This window comes from Bombina bombina, chromosome 6, assembly GCF_027579735.1.
Source record: "Bombina bombina isolate aBomBom1 chromosome 6, aBomBom1.pri, whole genome shotgun sequence".
Taxonomy (NCBI): domain Eukaryota; kingdom Metazoa; phylum Chordata; class Amphibia; order Anura; family Bombinatoridae; genus Bombina; species Bombina bombina.
This window is the reverse complement of record NC_069504.1, coordinates 159995793-160011319: the sequence shown is the minus strand read 5'-3', so window position 1 is coordinate 160011319 and position 15527 is coordinate 159995793. Positions and strand designations below refer to the sequence as shown.

Here is a 15527-nt window from a genome sequence, read left to right as displayed (position 1 = left end):
TTCCGTTTGATATAGTAAAAGTATTTGATAGTGTTCCATTTATTCTGATTCGTGCATTTGGAGAAGAGTATAGTGCAAAGACCATGTTCAGGAAGGGTTCCCCAAAGTTCATGGTCCTCATAACCTGACGCAGAAAAGACCAATCGACCCGGTCGAAGGCCTTCTCCGCGTCGGTCGAAAATAACGCCATAGGCACCTTCTCAGTTTGCGCATAATTTAGCAACTGGATCACTTTATTGGTATTATCCCGCGCCTCTCTCCCCGGCACAAATCCAACTTGATCTGAGGAGATGAGACCCGGTAACAATCTATTGAGGCGGTTTGCCAGAATTTTGGCTAGAATTTTAATATCTAAATTTAATAGGGATATAGGCCTAAAATTAGCTGGAGAGATGGGTGGTTTCCCGGGTTTGGGGATAACCGTAATATATGCTTCAAGCATTGAGCTAGAGAGTGTAGGCTGTTCTATTAAGTTATTGAAGAGTTGGATCATTAGAGGGCTCAAAGTGTCACCAAATAGTTTATAATACCTTGGGGAGAAACCATCCGGACCTGGGCTTTTCCCATTTGGGAAATCCTTAATGGCTTGTGTTATTTCATCTGCTGAAATGAATCTATCAAGGTCACCTCTTTGTTCTGGATCTAATTGGGGCAATATAAGTGCGGTTAAGTATTGCATCATCAGGCGGTCTTTCTCAATTATGTCTCTGTGTGAGTCTTCAAGTCTCTGTGATTGTGTGATGTTGTATAGTGACTGATAGAATGAGTGAAAAGAATGGGCTATTTGCTTAGAACCTTTTAATACCGACCCGTCTGGGTTTTGTAACCAATGTATATGTGTTTTAAGTTGTTTTCTTCGGACAGCCCTAGCCAGCAATTTGCTGGGTTTATTGCCTCCTTCATAGTATTGTTGCTTTAAATGCAACATCTTACGCTGATAAGCTTCACGCAGATGTGCATTCAAATCAGATTTAGCTTTCTCTAGTTTCATTTTAATTTCTAAGTCTGAAGGGTCCCCTTTGTGTGTCTCTTCTATTTGAATAACATCTTGGAGCAATTGTGTGTGTCTTAATCTGCGGTTTCTGTTAAGTCTCGCCTATACGTTTGTGAAACTCACCTCGTATAACGCATTTATGCGCTTCCCATACAGTTATAGGCGTGGTCTGGGAGGGACAATTATGAGCTAGGTAATCATTCAGTGAGTTTTGTATGTCGATTTTAATTAAGGGGTCATTCAGTAGAGTGTCGTCTAGTCTCCAAGTGTATGTTGTAGGTGGTAAGTCAGGCCATTGTACTGAACAGGTAACAGGGGCGTGGTCAGACCATGTGATCGGTCCAATAGAGCAGTCAGTGATCATGTCTAACCCGTTAGAGTCGGTGAAGAAATAGTCTATACGGGAATATTTGTTGTGTGGGGAAGAGAAAAAGGTGAAATCTTTGTTGGTTGGGTGCAGTGTCCGCCAGAAGTCATGTAAATGTAAATTTGTGATGGTGGATCTAACCGATTTAATTATTTTGGGTGAGGTGCTAGTCACACCGTTTGATGTATCTAATTGTGCATCCATAGTGATATTAAAGTCTCCAGAGAGAAACACCGGGCCCTTCGCATGATCCAAGAGAATCTTAGAGAATTTAGTCATGAAGAGATGCTGGTCAGTATTCGGGCTGTACAATGTGGCTAGAGTGATAGGGTTTTCATATAGCAGACCTGTAATGAGCAGATATCTTCCCTCTGGGTCTTTTTCAACATGTATATTTTTCAGTGGGACCGATTGGTGTATCAATATACCCACCCCACACCTCTTAGCTGTACCGGAGGCAAAAAAGGCAGTCGGGTATTGTGTGCTAAACCATTTTGGCTCCCTCCCTCTACGGAAATGTGTCTCTTGGAAGAAAAGAACATGGCTGTATATATTTTTGAGAGCCCTAAAAGCGATGGATCTCTTACCTGGATTATTTAATCCTTTGGCATTGACCGTGGTCAGTGTTAGGGTGTGGGCACCAAATCTACTAGTTCGTTGGTTCATTCTGGGGAAAAGAAAAGAAAAAAAAAAAAAAAAAAGGGAGAAGAGTAAAAAGTCTAGAGGTTAAAGTAAAAGACGGGATGGGTAGGACTGTTAAGGGATAAAAGAAAGAAGGAGTTCGATGAAAGAGAGTAAGTGAGGGAATATATAGTATAGTTTAAAGATATGAAGAAAGAGAAGAAAAGTGTACAGTCAAATACTAAATAGGCATTCAACAGTAACAACAAAATAGAAATACAAATGGGGTAGTAACCCTCAGGCTTATTTAAACAATATACTCATATATGTCCTCCGGTGTGGATTTAGTCCACCCCTTCGAGGGCAATTGTACAGTTGGCATAATAAAATATTTGGTAAGGGAAAGGGGCGGGGAAGGGGGGTAGGAAGGAAAAACATGGAGGGATAGGGGAGGGGTAGGGTAGGCTATGAGTGAGGGGATGTAAGGGGAAGGGGAGAGGCTATATGGAAAAGAGGTAACACTCTTAAATTATTGGTAAGAATATTTGAACTTATTCCCAACAGAGGTAACATTCAGTAAATCGGTGTTATAGACCTTATCTCAATTAACTCTATATAATCTAAATGCAACAAATTCAAAAGTCCATGGATCTCTAGTCTTGGACATTCTTAATGTAAAGGGCATTATGATACATCTTAAGTTATCTGTGAGCCCTAATTCTAGGCGGCTTGGTAATGTCTCAAACACCAGGGATTATACTAAAAGCTTAGACAAATGAAAAAGGATACTGTTTGGATAGTTCTTGAAGCGAAGTTACTGCATCTTTAATATAAAAAGATTCCTGCATCTATTGATTTTTGATCAGGGGCTTGAAGAAGAGTGTCCCTGAGTTGTCTCCGGACCAGGCCGAGACTCAGCAATTGAGAGGTTTGTATAGAAGGCTTGCAGATCTGCTCCCGGGTTGAACACTGCAGTTTTGTTCTGGTGTGTGGCCACTAATGAGACCGGAAAGCCCCAGCGGTACTGGATTTTATGTGCTCTCAATCTAGATGTAACATGGCTCAGCTCTCTTCCCCTTTGGAGAGTAGTAGGTGACAAGTCTGAGAAAATTTGAATTTCTTCTCCTGCGTGGTGTATAGGGCTCTTAAGGCGGGCTAATTTGAGGATCTCTTCTTTGTCTTTATAATTTAAAAAGCGGACAATTATATCCCTAGGGGGTGCTTTGGGTGGCGGTTTGGCCCTGAGTGCCCTGTGTGCGCGTTCAAGCATTATTTCTGGGGCTGACGGGGTATCTTTTAGGGTTCGAAATAAACTTTGGAGGTAGCCATCAATTGCCGGTGGATGAACCGATTCAGAGACACCTCTGAAGCGTAAATTGTTTCGGCGGCCTCTGTTATCTAGGTCCTCAACCTTATCTGACAATTGTTGTATAACTTCATTTTTATCTTGGAGTTCTGTGTTCAGTGATTGTATTGACGTTGCTTGTTCTTGTTGCGTCGTCTCAACCTGCGAGACCCTGGTATCTAATAATGTGATATCTTTTCTAAGGTCATTGAATAAAGTGCGCATCTCCTAGACCGCATTTTTGATGTCTTCTTTTGAGGATAAATGCTTTAGATCTTCCTTTGTTATGCGATCACTGTGGGAAGCTATTTTGTCAAGATCTTTTTGTTGTGTAGCAGGGTGTAGTAAGCTGGTCTCTATAGTATCAGTTATTGGGGAGCAGGGCTGTTCCACTTGTTTTAGGTATTTATTTAATGTGCTTGCGGTTGTAACTTTGTCAATTTTAACTTGTTTTTTGCAAGGCATCACACAGTCTTGTGGTAAAAAGAAGGAAACAAAATTTTCTCACCCTCTTCTTTTTTTTTTTTCTTATTTACGCTATTCTTTTTCTTCCTGCCTTTTCCTGTTTTTCTCCCCTTATACAGCTACTAAAAGTCTGTTATGGTATATCAATGCGGTTAGATTCACTTTTTCCTTAGAACAATGTACTTATCTCAAATTGGTATAAATGTTGTATCTCAGCAGTAGTAAACCACAACACTGACAGGCAAGAGCTTACTCAAGCAAACTGAGGGTCAGCTCAAGTCTCATGCAGATTCAGTTCAATAAAGTAAAAGATAAAAACAATGTAAATGTGTATATCTGATTTTGATCTTGATGTTAGATGCGATCTTCCCCCCTGTCAAATTGTTATTAGATTTGTGGTGCAGTAAGGGTAACAGAAATAGGAGAGAAAGCACCCAGCAGGCTATGAGATTAGTTCAAGTAGTAGGCCTCTTTTTTATTTTTTCCCCCACTTCAGCAAGTTTTTAGATAACTTTCTCAAATGTGGCACTGTGAAATTGGCATGGGGGGTCAGTATACCAGAATCGCTATTTCCCCCTTCACAGCTAAGACTGTTATGTTAGCTTGTGATGAGCCGTTAAAGGAAGGTGACGCACTTTGGCCTCAGGTAGTGTAGTGCGGCGCGGCCGCGTGAGTGATTTTCAGGTCTTACCCTTGAGCCGTGCGATGAAGCCGTGGTGTCTCCAGGTAGATGTGCGGTAAGCGATGGCTTCTCTTTCTTACTACCAAACAGTGCAAGGGAGCGGTGGGTAGTATATAATGTCGGCGCCGTCGCGCCTCCTTTGATTTAGCAGTTTAGGATCTAGTCGCGGCCGGTTGCCGTGCTGTTATGGGGTCACTGTCGTCGGCAGAGACTTGATGGTGTAGCAGGGAGTGCTATTTGAGTGTTCCTCCTTTCGAATGCTTTTTGGGCTATATAATAATACATTTATGCCATTTTAGATCTATTTTTGCCTGAGGGTTTGAGGAGCAACTCTAAAACACAGCCATCTGCCTGCGTGGCTTGGCTCCGCCCCCCTGTGGATTCTTTTTTATAACTGATTTCCATGTTTTCATTAACTCTGCTGTGGGAATACCATCAATTTATTTCCTAGGCACACCCATTCTCAGCAAATTAAGCCACCATTGCCTTCTAGATATCTCTGGATTACTATTTCTTGTGTATTCCCTTTTCACCTCCTCCCCCAATTGGTCTGTCAGTTTCTCAGGTGGATTAACCTTTTCTAATTCTCCTATTTCCGTCAGCAAGGAGGACAATTGGTGAATATTTCATTTGTTACCCATACCACTGAGAATACCTAGCATTGATACTTTCATTACCAGAGGTGTTGTTCTTAAAAAGTGAGATCACATGGTTGCAGTGAAATCCTCCATATCAAGTCCCTCCCAATTACTCACACTCAACCCAGCTGTGCACCCCATAATTCATACCCGATTAATTGCATCATCAATTTTACCCCATGGGGTTGTGGGTTCTATGTCTTCACATGATGGAAACACTGTTAACACTACATGTCTAATCATGTCTAATAGTGAAACATTTCCTATGATGTCTCTCACTTTCCTCAAAACCTGTCTAACTTTGGGATGTGTAGTTAAATGGCCTTTGCTCACAGCTTCTGTGGCATTTAAAACACACCATCAACCACTCAGACAAAGATTCATCCACTTTCTGCTTAAATTGTTAAGAAAGTTAATTTAATTATGCTTGAGTGTATCCCCTAACTACTTCATTTACTTTGTCACATGCCCATTCTTGCACACCATTCTGACTTGTCTGATCATTATGTAGTTTCCTTTTCATTTCCTGGGTGATAATAGGGCATGCTCAATACAGTTTGGTCTCATTCTCACTACTAACACTCACTTTACACTTTTTCATCAGTTTTGTGTTAGCTTCCATAGATTTCAAACATTAATTTGCCCATTCCAGTTTATCCTGTACTAATGCCAGTTCCTTTTCCAATGTAACCCTTTACTGTACTTCTTTCTTAACTGTATGCATGATTTTCTATCCTATAGAACATGCAATATTCTGATCAATTTTATTGTACACATTAAGGTCCAAACTTAAAGTTCTACTGTCTACTTCTGGGGAAATAGGTGCAGCATTTTTAATCAGTTCATCAGCGATAGGTTTTCTATAAATCACAATTTGCCCACTCAGGGATAGACCTATACTTAGAAACCTCAGCTGCTGCAGCCTTCTTTGAGAACAATGAATGCATTTTGCTTGCTAAGCTAACAAACCACTATAACTTTAAACAGATATCAGATTCAACTGAAGAAAAGGCAGCACTCTCAATATCTTTTGCAAAAACTGACTTTTAATCCAACAGGTACAAAAAACAGGTGAGTACACAACACACAAGGCGCAATGGAGGAAATGGGGTGTGGCCTTACGCATTTTGTGCCGTGCGGCACTTAGTCATAGGTTAACAGGTAGAGTACAATATCAACATATATACCCCTGCCTCCCAATCAATGCTTAGCACATAACAGGGAACGAAGAGGGACACATTTAAAAAGAATTAAAGGAAACAATTTTTTGAGAACAAGCTTCCTTAACCCCTTATAAATTTGAAGGGAAATGAAAAATATGTGACAAATATAAAAACTCTTTTATAATTTTTGAAAAGGAAAGAAAACTAACAATCTAGCTTAAGGTGCTAAAAAACAAAAACAAAAAATAAAAAATAAAAAATAAATAAGTTTCTCCACAGTCAAACAAAACAAAAAAACAGCAATTATTCACAAGACAGTATACAAACTAATATCTTAATAAATATGGAGCAGCACTTACAGTAATAGAGAAACAACTGTTTCATTCAATCCCCTGTCACACAATATAGACAAAATCAAGAAACAAAGTTATTAATTTACATCATTCTGTAACAAATGTATGCCTATGTGAGACATGGGATGGGAACTAAATACCATAATCACACTAGTCACTAAATAATAATATTGGTTCTATGTAAAAAAATATATGTCACTAAGAACTTTAAAATAATTAATGCCATTATGGATACTGCTGTTACAAGGTGACTCCAACAGCTATCACTATAAATTTTCTGAACCACCATAGTGACTATTATCAGTATTGCACACTACAATTGGCCTGATTCTTTTAATCAAGTGGTTTAACATTCATTCACTGGGGACAAAAGGCTAGAACCTAATCTACAAAAAGGCTTATATCCCACTCTTTATTCAGGCCGCACGGTTCTCTGGTGCTAAGTGCAAAGATCCAATACAGCTCCTTTTTAGTGAGGATCTTACTCCTATTTCCACCTCTAGGTGGCATTAGCACACAATCAATCACTTTGACCCCAAAATTAGGAACATTGGTGAAATGAAATCCGTTAAAGTGATTAGCCACACTGGATGTTTTTATATAATTCTTAACATCCCTCCTATGTTCCCCAACTCTGGTTCTCAATGTACTTGAGGTCTGGCCTACATATTGTACTTTGCAAAAATTGCACTCCAATAAGAAAACCACAAAGGAAGACGAACAGTTGGCATAATGATTCATATTATAGCTTAACCCTGTTGTGGTACTACTGAATGAGTCTCCTCTGGTAATAAGTTCACATGACCCACAATTAAATGTGAGACATTGAAAAGTTCCTTTTCTTGATAACCAATTGCTCTTACTCTTTCTGGGGTTACTGACTACTAGACTCGGTGCCAACTTGTTTCCTAGAGTCGGAGTTCTCTTTGGTACAAATGTAAAATTCTTAATTAGTTGGGACAGTATCTCGTCACCCTTCAAATAGAATAAATTGCTTTTTAAAATGTCACAAACTTCAGTGTAATGTAGAGAGTATTCAGTTGAAAACACTAATGACTGTATATATGTATCCTTATTCTTCCTAGTCTTTTGTTTAGCATCTCTTAGTGGCACCTCCCTAACTTCTCTAAGACTTTTGTCCAAGGAACCTAAATTGTAGCCTCTGGCCAAAAGTCTTTTCTTGAGGTCCTGTGCTTGTTCCTCAAACAGAGAGTCACTCAAAGCATTCCTTCAAAGCCTCAAAAATTGAATCTTAGGAATTGCCTTACAACATGCTTAGGGTGACATGAGCCAGCATGCAAAATAGTATTGCCCGCAGTGGATTTTCTGTGTGTATTTGTAATAATAGAATTACTCTGAACACATCCTTTTAAATTGAGATCCAAATACTGGGCACCAGTAGGGTGCATGCTGCCTGTAAACCCCATACCAAGATCATTTTTATTGATATAACTCAAAAAAGTATCAAAAGAATAATCCCCATTAACTATAAATATGAGATCATCAATATATCTCATATACAGTTGTATATTATCACTGAAAGGATTATTTGCGTTGTATTTGTAATTTGCAAATGAGGGGGCAAATTTTGCCCCCATAGCTGTGCCACAAATCTGCACATAATACTGATCATCAAACATAAAAAAGTTATGGGACAGTAGGAACTCGACACAATCACATACATACATACAAAAAAGTTCAGAATATTGTGTTCTCTGATTTAAGAAAAAAAACAATTGCCTTAATCTCTAATCCATGTGGAATATTGGAATAGAGTGAAACCACATCAACCACCACCCAGCCCAAACCATCTTGCCATTTAACATTTTTAAGGAGTGAAATGAGATGTCCAGAGTCTCTCAAGTAACTACTTAATTCCTTGACAAGAGGTTGTAATATTGAGTCGACCCATTCCGACAATGGCTCAAACAATGAGCCAATTCCCGAAATGATCGGACGTCCGGGTGGATTAACCAGGTCTTTATGGGTCTTGGGCAGGTTTTGGAAGATGGGCATCACTGGATAAGAAGGGACAAGAGAGCCCTTGTCCATTTCGCTGAAAATACCAATTTTTATACCCTCATCTTTTAGCCTTTCAAGTTTCTTTTTGAAGGCTAAAGTGGGGTTAGAGGCCAAAGGCCTATATGTCACGCCATCACTCAGCTGACGAACAGCTTCCTTCACATCAGATGATCGGATGACAATGTCCTGGTTATCACGTAGCTGTTTAAGTGCTAGCCTTTCTTTATATTTCAAATTTTGGATCTTATTAGGCTTGCCATGAGAGATATTGTTACCAAATTCTATAAGATCACGTTCAACTTTTTTTTTTTTTTAAATAAATTTAAATGTATGCCACGAGACTGTACAGGATAAAAATCTGTTGCTGCCTTTTTAGGTTTAATAATTGTATGGTCAGTTAAACCACTATCACCTGAATCAAGATCTCTTAGTACCTCTACAGTGACTACATCATTAAAATCTAAGTTTTGAACATGTAAGTCATCTTGACTCTGTGTACCTATTTCAGCCTTATCACTAGGCCTATCATGGTTTTCAACAGCCTCATATTTTAAAACATTACTGTCTAGTTCAGCAAAAAATATTTTTAATGCTGATTTGTGAACAAACTTGTCGACATCTATTAATGAAGAAAAAACTGAAAACTCATGTGAAGGTGCAAATCCCAAACCCTTAGTCAATATTCCTATATGGTCTTCATTAAGTGAAAAGTCTGACAGATTGAGAACTGATAAATTTAGTCCTTCTTCTTCCCCTTTTTTGAGCTTCTCTTTTCTTCTCCTATTTCCTGCTCTTCTTGTTTTTTGTGATTTTCTTGCCTAAAAGGACTTCATTATTCCTGGTTTTTGGTCATACCACACACTCCTCCTTCTCGGTATATCTTTCTCTGAGGACCTGCAATGAGAAAGAAGGTTGGGGGGAGAGAGAGGAGGAAGAGGAAGATGACGTCTCAGCATCACTGCTCTCAGAGCTGACAGAGTTTGGCTCAGATGTATCTGACTCAGTGGAGGAGAAATTCACTCTACGGTCAGCATGGCTTTTCTTCAAGATCGATTTTGGCTCTGATTTAGGTGTAGGTTTTTGAAGAATATATTTTCTCAACAACATCACTCTGATTCTCCCTCTTGTCATCTTTCATATGCTCTTGTTCACGGTTTTTATTAAATCTTCTGTTACCTCCTGATGAAAAATGTCTCTGTCTCAGTGCAAATTTTGACCAAACATAGACTTTATTGTTGGTATAGTCTTCCTGGTCTCTAGTGAATGTGCGTCCTTTTACTGTTGCCAACTCATCATCAGATTTTTGATCTTAGTTTTCATCACTGTTTTCAATTCAGAATATTTGTCATCTGATTTATGATTTTTTAATTCACTTTTTAAGGTTCAAATGCATCCCTTTAAGGCGGCTCTTTTCAAATTTTTACTTTTGACAAGTATGTTCAACAAAGTAATGGAACACAGTGTTAAAGCATCTTTCCACTCTTTAATAAGAGATTCATCTTCTAAATCATAAGAAGGGAATTTTTTTATTCTTAACCCCCTGGGTATTCTGTTTGATCCAATATAGTGTTCAAATGCCACTGCATCCCACATTAAGCGTAGATCAGTTAGTAAAAGCCTTTCTAATTGATTAAAAAATATTAAAAATAGTTTTATTCAAACTCTTAGCCCCTTCCTCCATGCTAGCTAATGTGTGTGTGTATAGATATATCAGAACTTTCGTAAAATCACCAAAAAATAGAGTCTCTTAAATAGATTGTTTGCCTTTCACAGCAGCGTCGTTTAGAAAGTGCAGAAATGGCTTTACCAAAGACCCTGGAGTGCTGCTTTATTGCTGGAATTTGTTCCATATGTTCCAAAATAATTTGTAATTACTTCGATATACAGAGGAACAAATTTACAAAACAAATGTGTGTTAGGGCTTATATTCCCACCTAGCCCTCTACAGATAACACATGCAGGGTGATCGGTACACAGAAATATCCAAACTGCGAGTTTGCACAATTGTGAAAAGTTCAACGACAGAAAATAATAAGCGGCACTTACTCTATCCTGGTTGAATACTTCCGAGCTCACGCCGTAGCTTGAATCTGTGAACACAAAGAGGAATGGAGGCGTGGCTGCAGGGAGAACAACGAGGAACAAGACTGATCAGTCCATTCACTCCAGTGTAATAGGACTGTAACGGGAGACTTGTCTGGTGAACGAAAGGTGCAGGCCAAGTGGGAGTTAGAGACCAAGCGATCCCAAAATATTCACAATAGAAGAAAAGGCAGCACTCTCAATATCTTCTGCAAAAACTGACTTTTAATCCAACAGGTACAAAAAACAGGTGAGTACACAACACACAAGGCGCAATGGAGGAAAGGGGGCGTTGCCTTACACGTTTCGTGCCATGCGGCACTTAGTCATAGGTTAACAGGTAGAGTACAATTATCAACATATATACCCCTGCCTCCCAATCAATGCTTAGCACATAACAGGGAACGAAGAGGGAAACATGATGACAATTTAAAAACAAAAACTTACATATTCAAAACTTAGATTTTAATGATGTAGTCACTGTAGAGGTACTAAGAGATCTTGATTCAGCTAATAGTGGTTTAACTGACCATACAATTATTAAACCTAAAAAGGCAGCAACAGATTTTTATCCTGTACAGTCTTGTGGCATACATTTAAATTTATTTAAAAAAAAAGTTGAACGTGATCTTATAGAATTTGGTAATAATATCTCTCATGGCAAGCCTAATAAGATCCAAAATTTGAAATATAAAGAAAGGCTAGCACTTAAACAGCTACGTGATATCCTGGACATTGTCATCCGATCATCTGATAAAGGTGGCAATGTCGTGGTTATGAAAAAGACTGACTATGTGAAGGAAGCTGTTCGTCAGCTGAGTGATGGCGTGACATATAGGTCGTTGGCCTCTAACCCCACTTTAGCCTTCAAAAAGAAACTTGAAAGGCTAATAGATGAGGGTATAAAAATTGGTATTTTCAGCAAAATGGACAAGGCCTCTCTTGTCCCTTCTTATCCAGTGATGCCCATCTTCCACCACCTGCCCAAGACCCATAAAGACCTGGTTAATCCACCCGGACGTCTGATCATTTCGGGAATTGGCTCATTGTTTGAGCCATAGTCGGAATGGGTCGACTCAATATTACAACCTCTTGTCAAGGAAATAAGTAGTTACTTGAGAGACTCTGGACATCTCTTTTCACTCCTTAAAAATGTTAAATGGCAAGAAGGTTTGGGCTGAGTGGTGGTTGATGTGGTTTCACTCTATTCCAATATTCCACATGGATTAGAGATTAAGGCAATTGTTTTTTTCTTAAATCAGAGAACACAATATTCTAAACATTTTTGTATGTATGTATGTGATTGTGTCGAGTTCCTACTGTCCCATAACTTTTTTATGTTTGATGATCAGTATTATGTGCAGATTTGTGGCACAGCTATGGGGGCAATATTTGCCCCCTCATTTGTAAAAATTTTTATGGGATGGTGGGAGCTTGGCACAATTTACAACGCGAATAATCCTTTCAGTGATAATATACAACTGTATATGAGATCTATTGATGATGTCATATTTATAGTTAATGGGGATTTTTCTTTTGATACTTTTTTGAGTTATATCAATAAAAATGATCTTGGTCTGGGGTTTACAGGCAGCATGCACCCTACTGATGCCCAATATTTGGATCTCAATTTAAAAGGATGTGTTCAGAGTAATTCTATTATTACAAATACACATAGAAAATCCACTGCGGGCAATACTATTTTGCATGCTGGCTCATGTCACCCTAAGCATCTCATAAAGGCAATTCCTAAGAGTCAATTTTTGAGGCTTCGAAGGAATGCTTTGAGTGACTCTCTGTTTGAAGAACAAGCACAGGGCCTCAAGAAAAGACTTTTGGCCAGAGGCTACAATTTAGGTTCCTTGGACAAAAGTCTTAGAGAAGTTAGGGAGGTGCCACTAAGAGATGATAAACAAAAGACTAGGAAGGATAAGGATACATATGTACAGTCATTAGTGTTTTCAACTGAATACTCTCTAAAGTACACTGAAGTTTGTGACATTTTAAAAAGCAATTTATTCTTTTTGAAGGGTGTCAAGATACTGTCCTGACTAATTAAGAATATTAAATTTGTACCAAAGAGAGCTCCGACTCTAGGAAACAAGTTGGCACCGAGTCTAGTAGTCAGTAACCCCAGAAAGAGTAAGAGCAATTGGTTAACAAGAAACGAAACTTTTCAATGTCTCACATTTAATTGTGGGTCATGTGAACTTATTACCAGAGGAGACTCATTCAGTAGTACCACAACAGGGTTAAGCTATAATATGAATCATTATGCAAACTGTTCGTCTTCCTTTGTGGTTTACTTATTGGAGTGCAATTTTTGCAAAGTACAATATGTAGGCCAGACCTCACGTACATTAAGAACCAGAGTTGGGGAACATAGGAAGGATGTTAAGAATTATATAAAAACATCCAGTGTGGCTAATCACTTTAACGGATTTCATTTCACCAATGTTCCTAATTTTGGGGTCAGAGTGATTGATTGTGTGCTAATGCCACCTAGAGGTGGAAATAGGAGTACGATCCTCACTAAAAAGGAGCTGTATTGGATCTTTACACTTAGCACCAGAGAACCTGAATAAAGAGTGGGATATAAGCCTTTTTGTAGATTAGGTTCTGACCTTTTGTCCCCAGTGAATGAATGTTAAACCACTTGATTAAAAGAATCAGGCCAATTGTAGTGTGCAATACTGATAATAGTCACTATGGTGGTTCAGAAAATGTATAGTGATAGCTGTTGGAGTCACCTTGTAACAGCAGTATCCATAATGGCATTAATTCTTTTAAAGTTCTTAGTGACATATATTTTTTACATAGAAACAATATTATTATTTAGTGACTAGTGTGATTATGATATTTAGTTCCCATCCCATGTCTCACATAGGCATACATTTGTTACAGAATGATGTGAATTAATAACTTTGTTTCTTGATTTTGTCTATATTGTGTGACAGGGGATTGAATGAAACAGTTGTTTCTCTATTACTGTAAGTGCTGCTCACAATTTATTAAGATATTAGTTTGCACACTGTCTTGTGAATAATTGCTGCTTTCTCTTGTAAAGGTGTATCCAGTCCACGGGTTCTTCTATTACTTGTGGGATATTCTCCTTCCCAACAGGAAGCTGCAAGAGGACACCCACAGCAGAGCTGTCTATATAGCTCCTCCCTTCACTGCCACCCCCAGTCATTCTCTTGCAGCTCTCGACAAGAAAGGAAGTATCAAGAGATATGTGGTGACAGTGTAGTTTTTACCTTCAATCAAGAGTTTGTTATTTTTAAATGGTACCGGCGTTGTACTGTTTTACTCTCAGGCAGAAATTGGAAGAAGAATTCTGCCTGGAGGTTTGATGATCTTAGCGGTGTGTAACTAAGGTCCATTGCTGTTCTCACACATAACTGAAGAGTATGGAAAGAAATCTTCAGTTGGGGGGACGGTCTGCAGATTACCTGCTTTGAGGTATGTTCAGTATATTTTTTTCTAGAGAGATGATAAGGTCTAGAAAATGCTGACAGTGCCTGGTATATTTGAGGTAAGCCTGATACAGTGATTTAACAATGACTGGGATCATGCTTACAAAAAAGGGTAATATTCATGTTAATACTCATATTACTTAGTGTAAAAACGTTTGCATGGTTTATAGAAATAACGTTTTTTTCTCTGAGGGTGATAAATCTTTATTTGGGGCCTAGTTTTCCACATGGCTAGTTAGATTACTCCTAGGAGTACTTTTTTAAGGCCCTCTGACATTGAGTGCATGGTGGGAGGGGCCTATTTTCGCGCTCTAAATGCGCAGTTGATATTCAGACTGAGACATCCAGCTTCCCTAAAGGAGTCCTCTGGCATCTAGGACCACTATAGAGGGTTTTTTTCCTGCACAAATCGTGTTTAAGGGCAGGTAGGAGCCACAGCAGAGCTGTGGCAGTGTGTTTGACTGTTTGTTAACAGTTTTAATGTTTTTCTAATCTGGTTTGGGGCCTAAGGGGTTAATCATCCATTTGCAAGTGGGTGCAATGCTGCTTTAGTCCCTTATACACACTGTAAAAATTTTGTAGAGTTTACTACTTTTTAACACTGTTTTGCAGTTTATGCAGCAGTTTTTTTCTCTTAAAGGCACAGTACCGTTTTTGTATAATTGCTTTTTCACATTTATTAAAGTGTTTTCCAAGCTTGCTGGTCTCATTACTAGTCTGTTAGACATGTCTGACATAGAGGAAACTCCTTGTTCATTATGTTTAGAAGCCATTGTGGAACCCCCTCTTAGAATGTGTACCAAATGCACTGACCTTTCTATAAGTTATAAAGACCATATTATGGCTTTTAAAGATTTATCACCAGAGGTTTCTCAGACTGACAAAAGGGAGGTCAAACTACCTAGCTCTCCCAATGTGTCAGAACCTATATCTCCCGCTCAAGTGACGCCAAGTACATCTGGCGCGTCCAATGCGTTTACCTTACAAGACATGGCGGCAGTTATGAATCATACCCTCACAGAGGTATTGTCCAAACTGCCAGGGTTACAAGGAAAGCGAGACAGCTCTGGGGCTAGAACAAATACAGAGCTTTCTGATGCTTTAGTAGCTATGTCTGATATACCCTCACAATGTTCAAAAGCCGAAGCAGGAGAGCTTCTATCTGTGGGTGACATTTCTGATTCAAGGAAGGCATTACTTCAGTCTGACTCTGAAAAGACAGCATTTAAATTTAAGCTTGAACACCTCCGTTTGTTGCTCAGGGAGGTTTTAGCGACTCTGGATGACTGTGACACCATTGTAGTCCCAGAGAAATTGTG

General features: G+C 38.9%; 1 protein-coding gene across 1 annotated transcript in view; it reads right to left on the bottom strand.

The window, feature by feature from the left end:
• Nucleotides 1-3555: 3555 nt before the first annotated feature.
• The window catches only part of LOC128664353 (uncharacterized), a 36239-nt gene continuing 24267 nt past the window's right edge, over nt 3556-15527 (bottom strand). Inside the window, exons 2-4 of the mRNA XM_053719191.1 lie at nt 9085-9269; nt 8707-8902; nt 3556-3800 (exon numbers count right to left, since the gene is read on the bottom strand). Coding sequence (XP_053575166.1) covers nt 3556-3800; nt 8707-8902; nt 9085-9269 — 626 coding nt within the window. The remainder of the gene's footprint in view (nt 3801-8706; nt 8903-9084; nt 9270-15527) is intronic.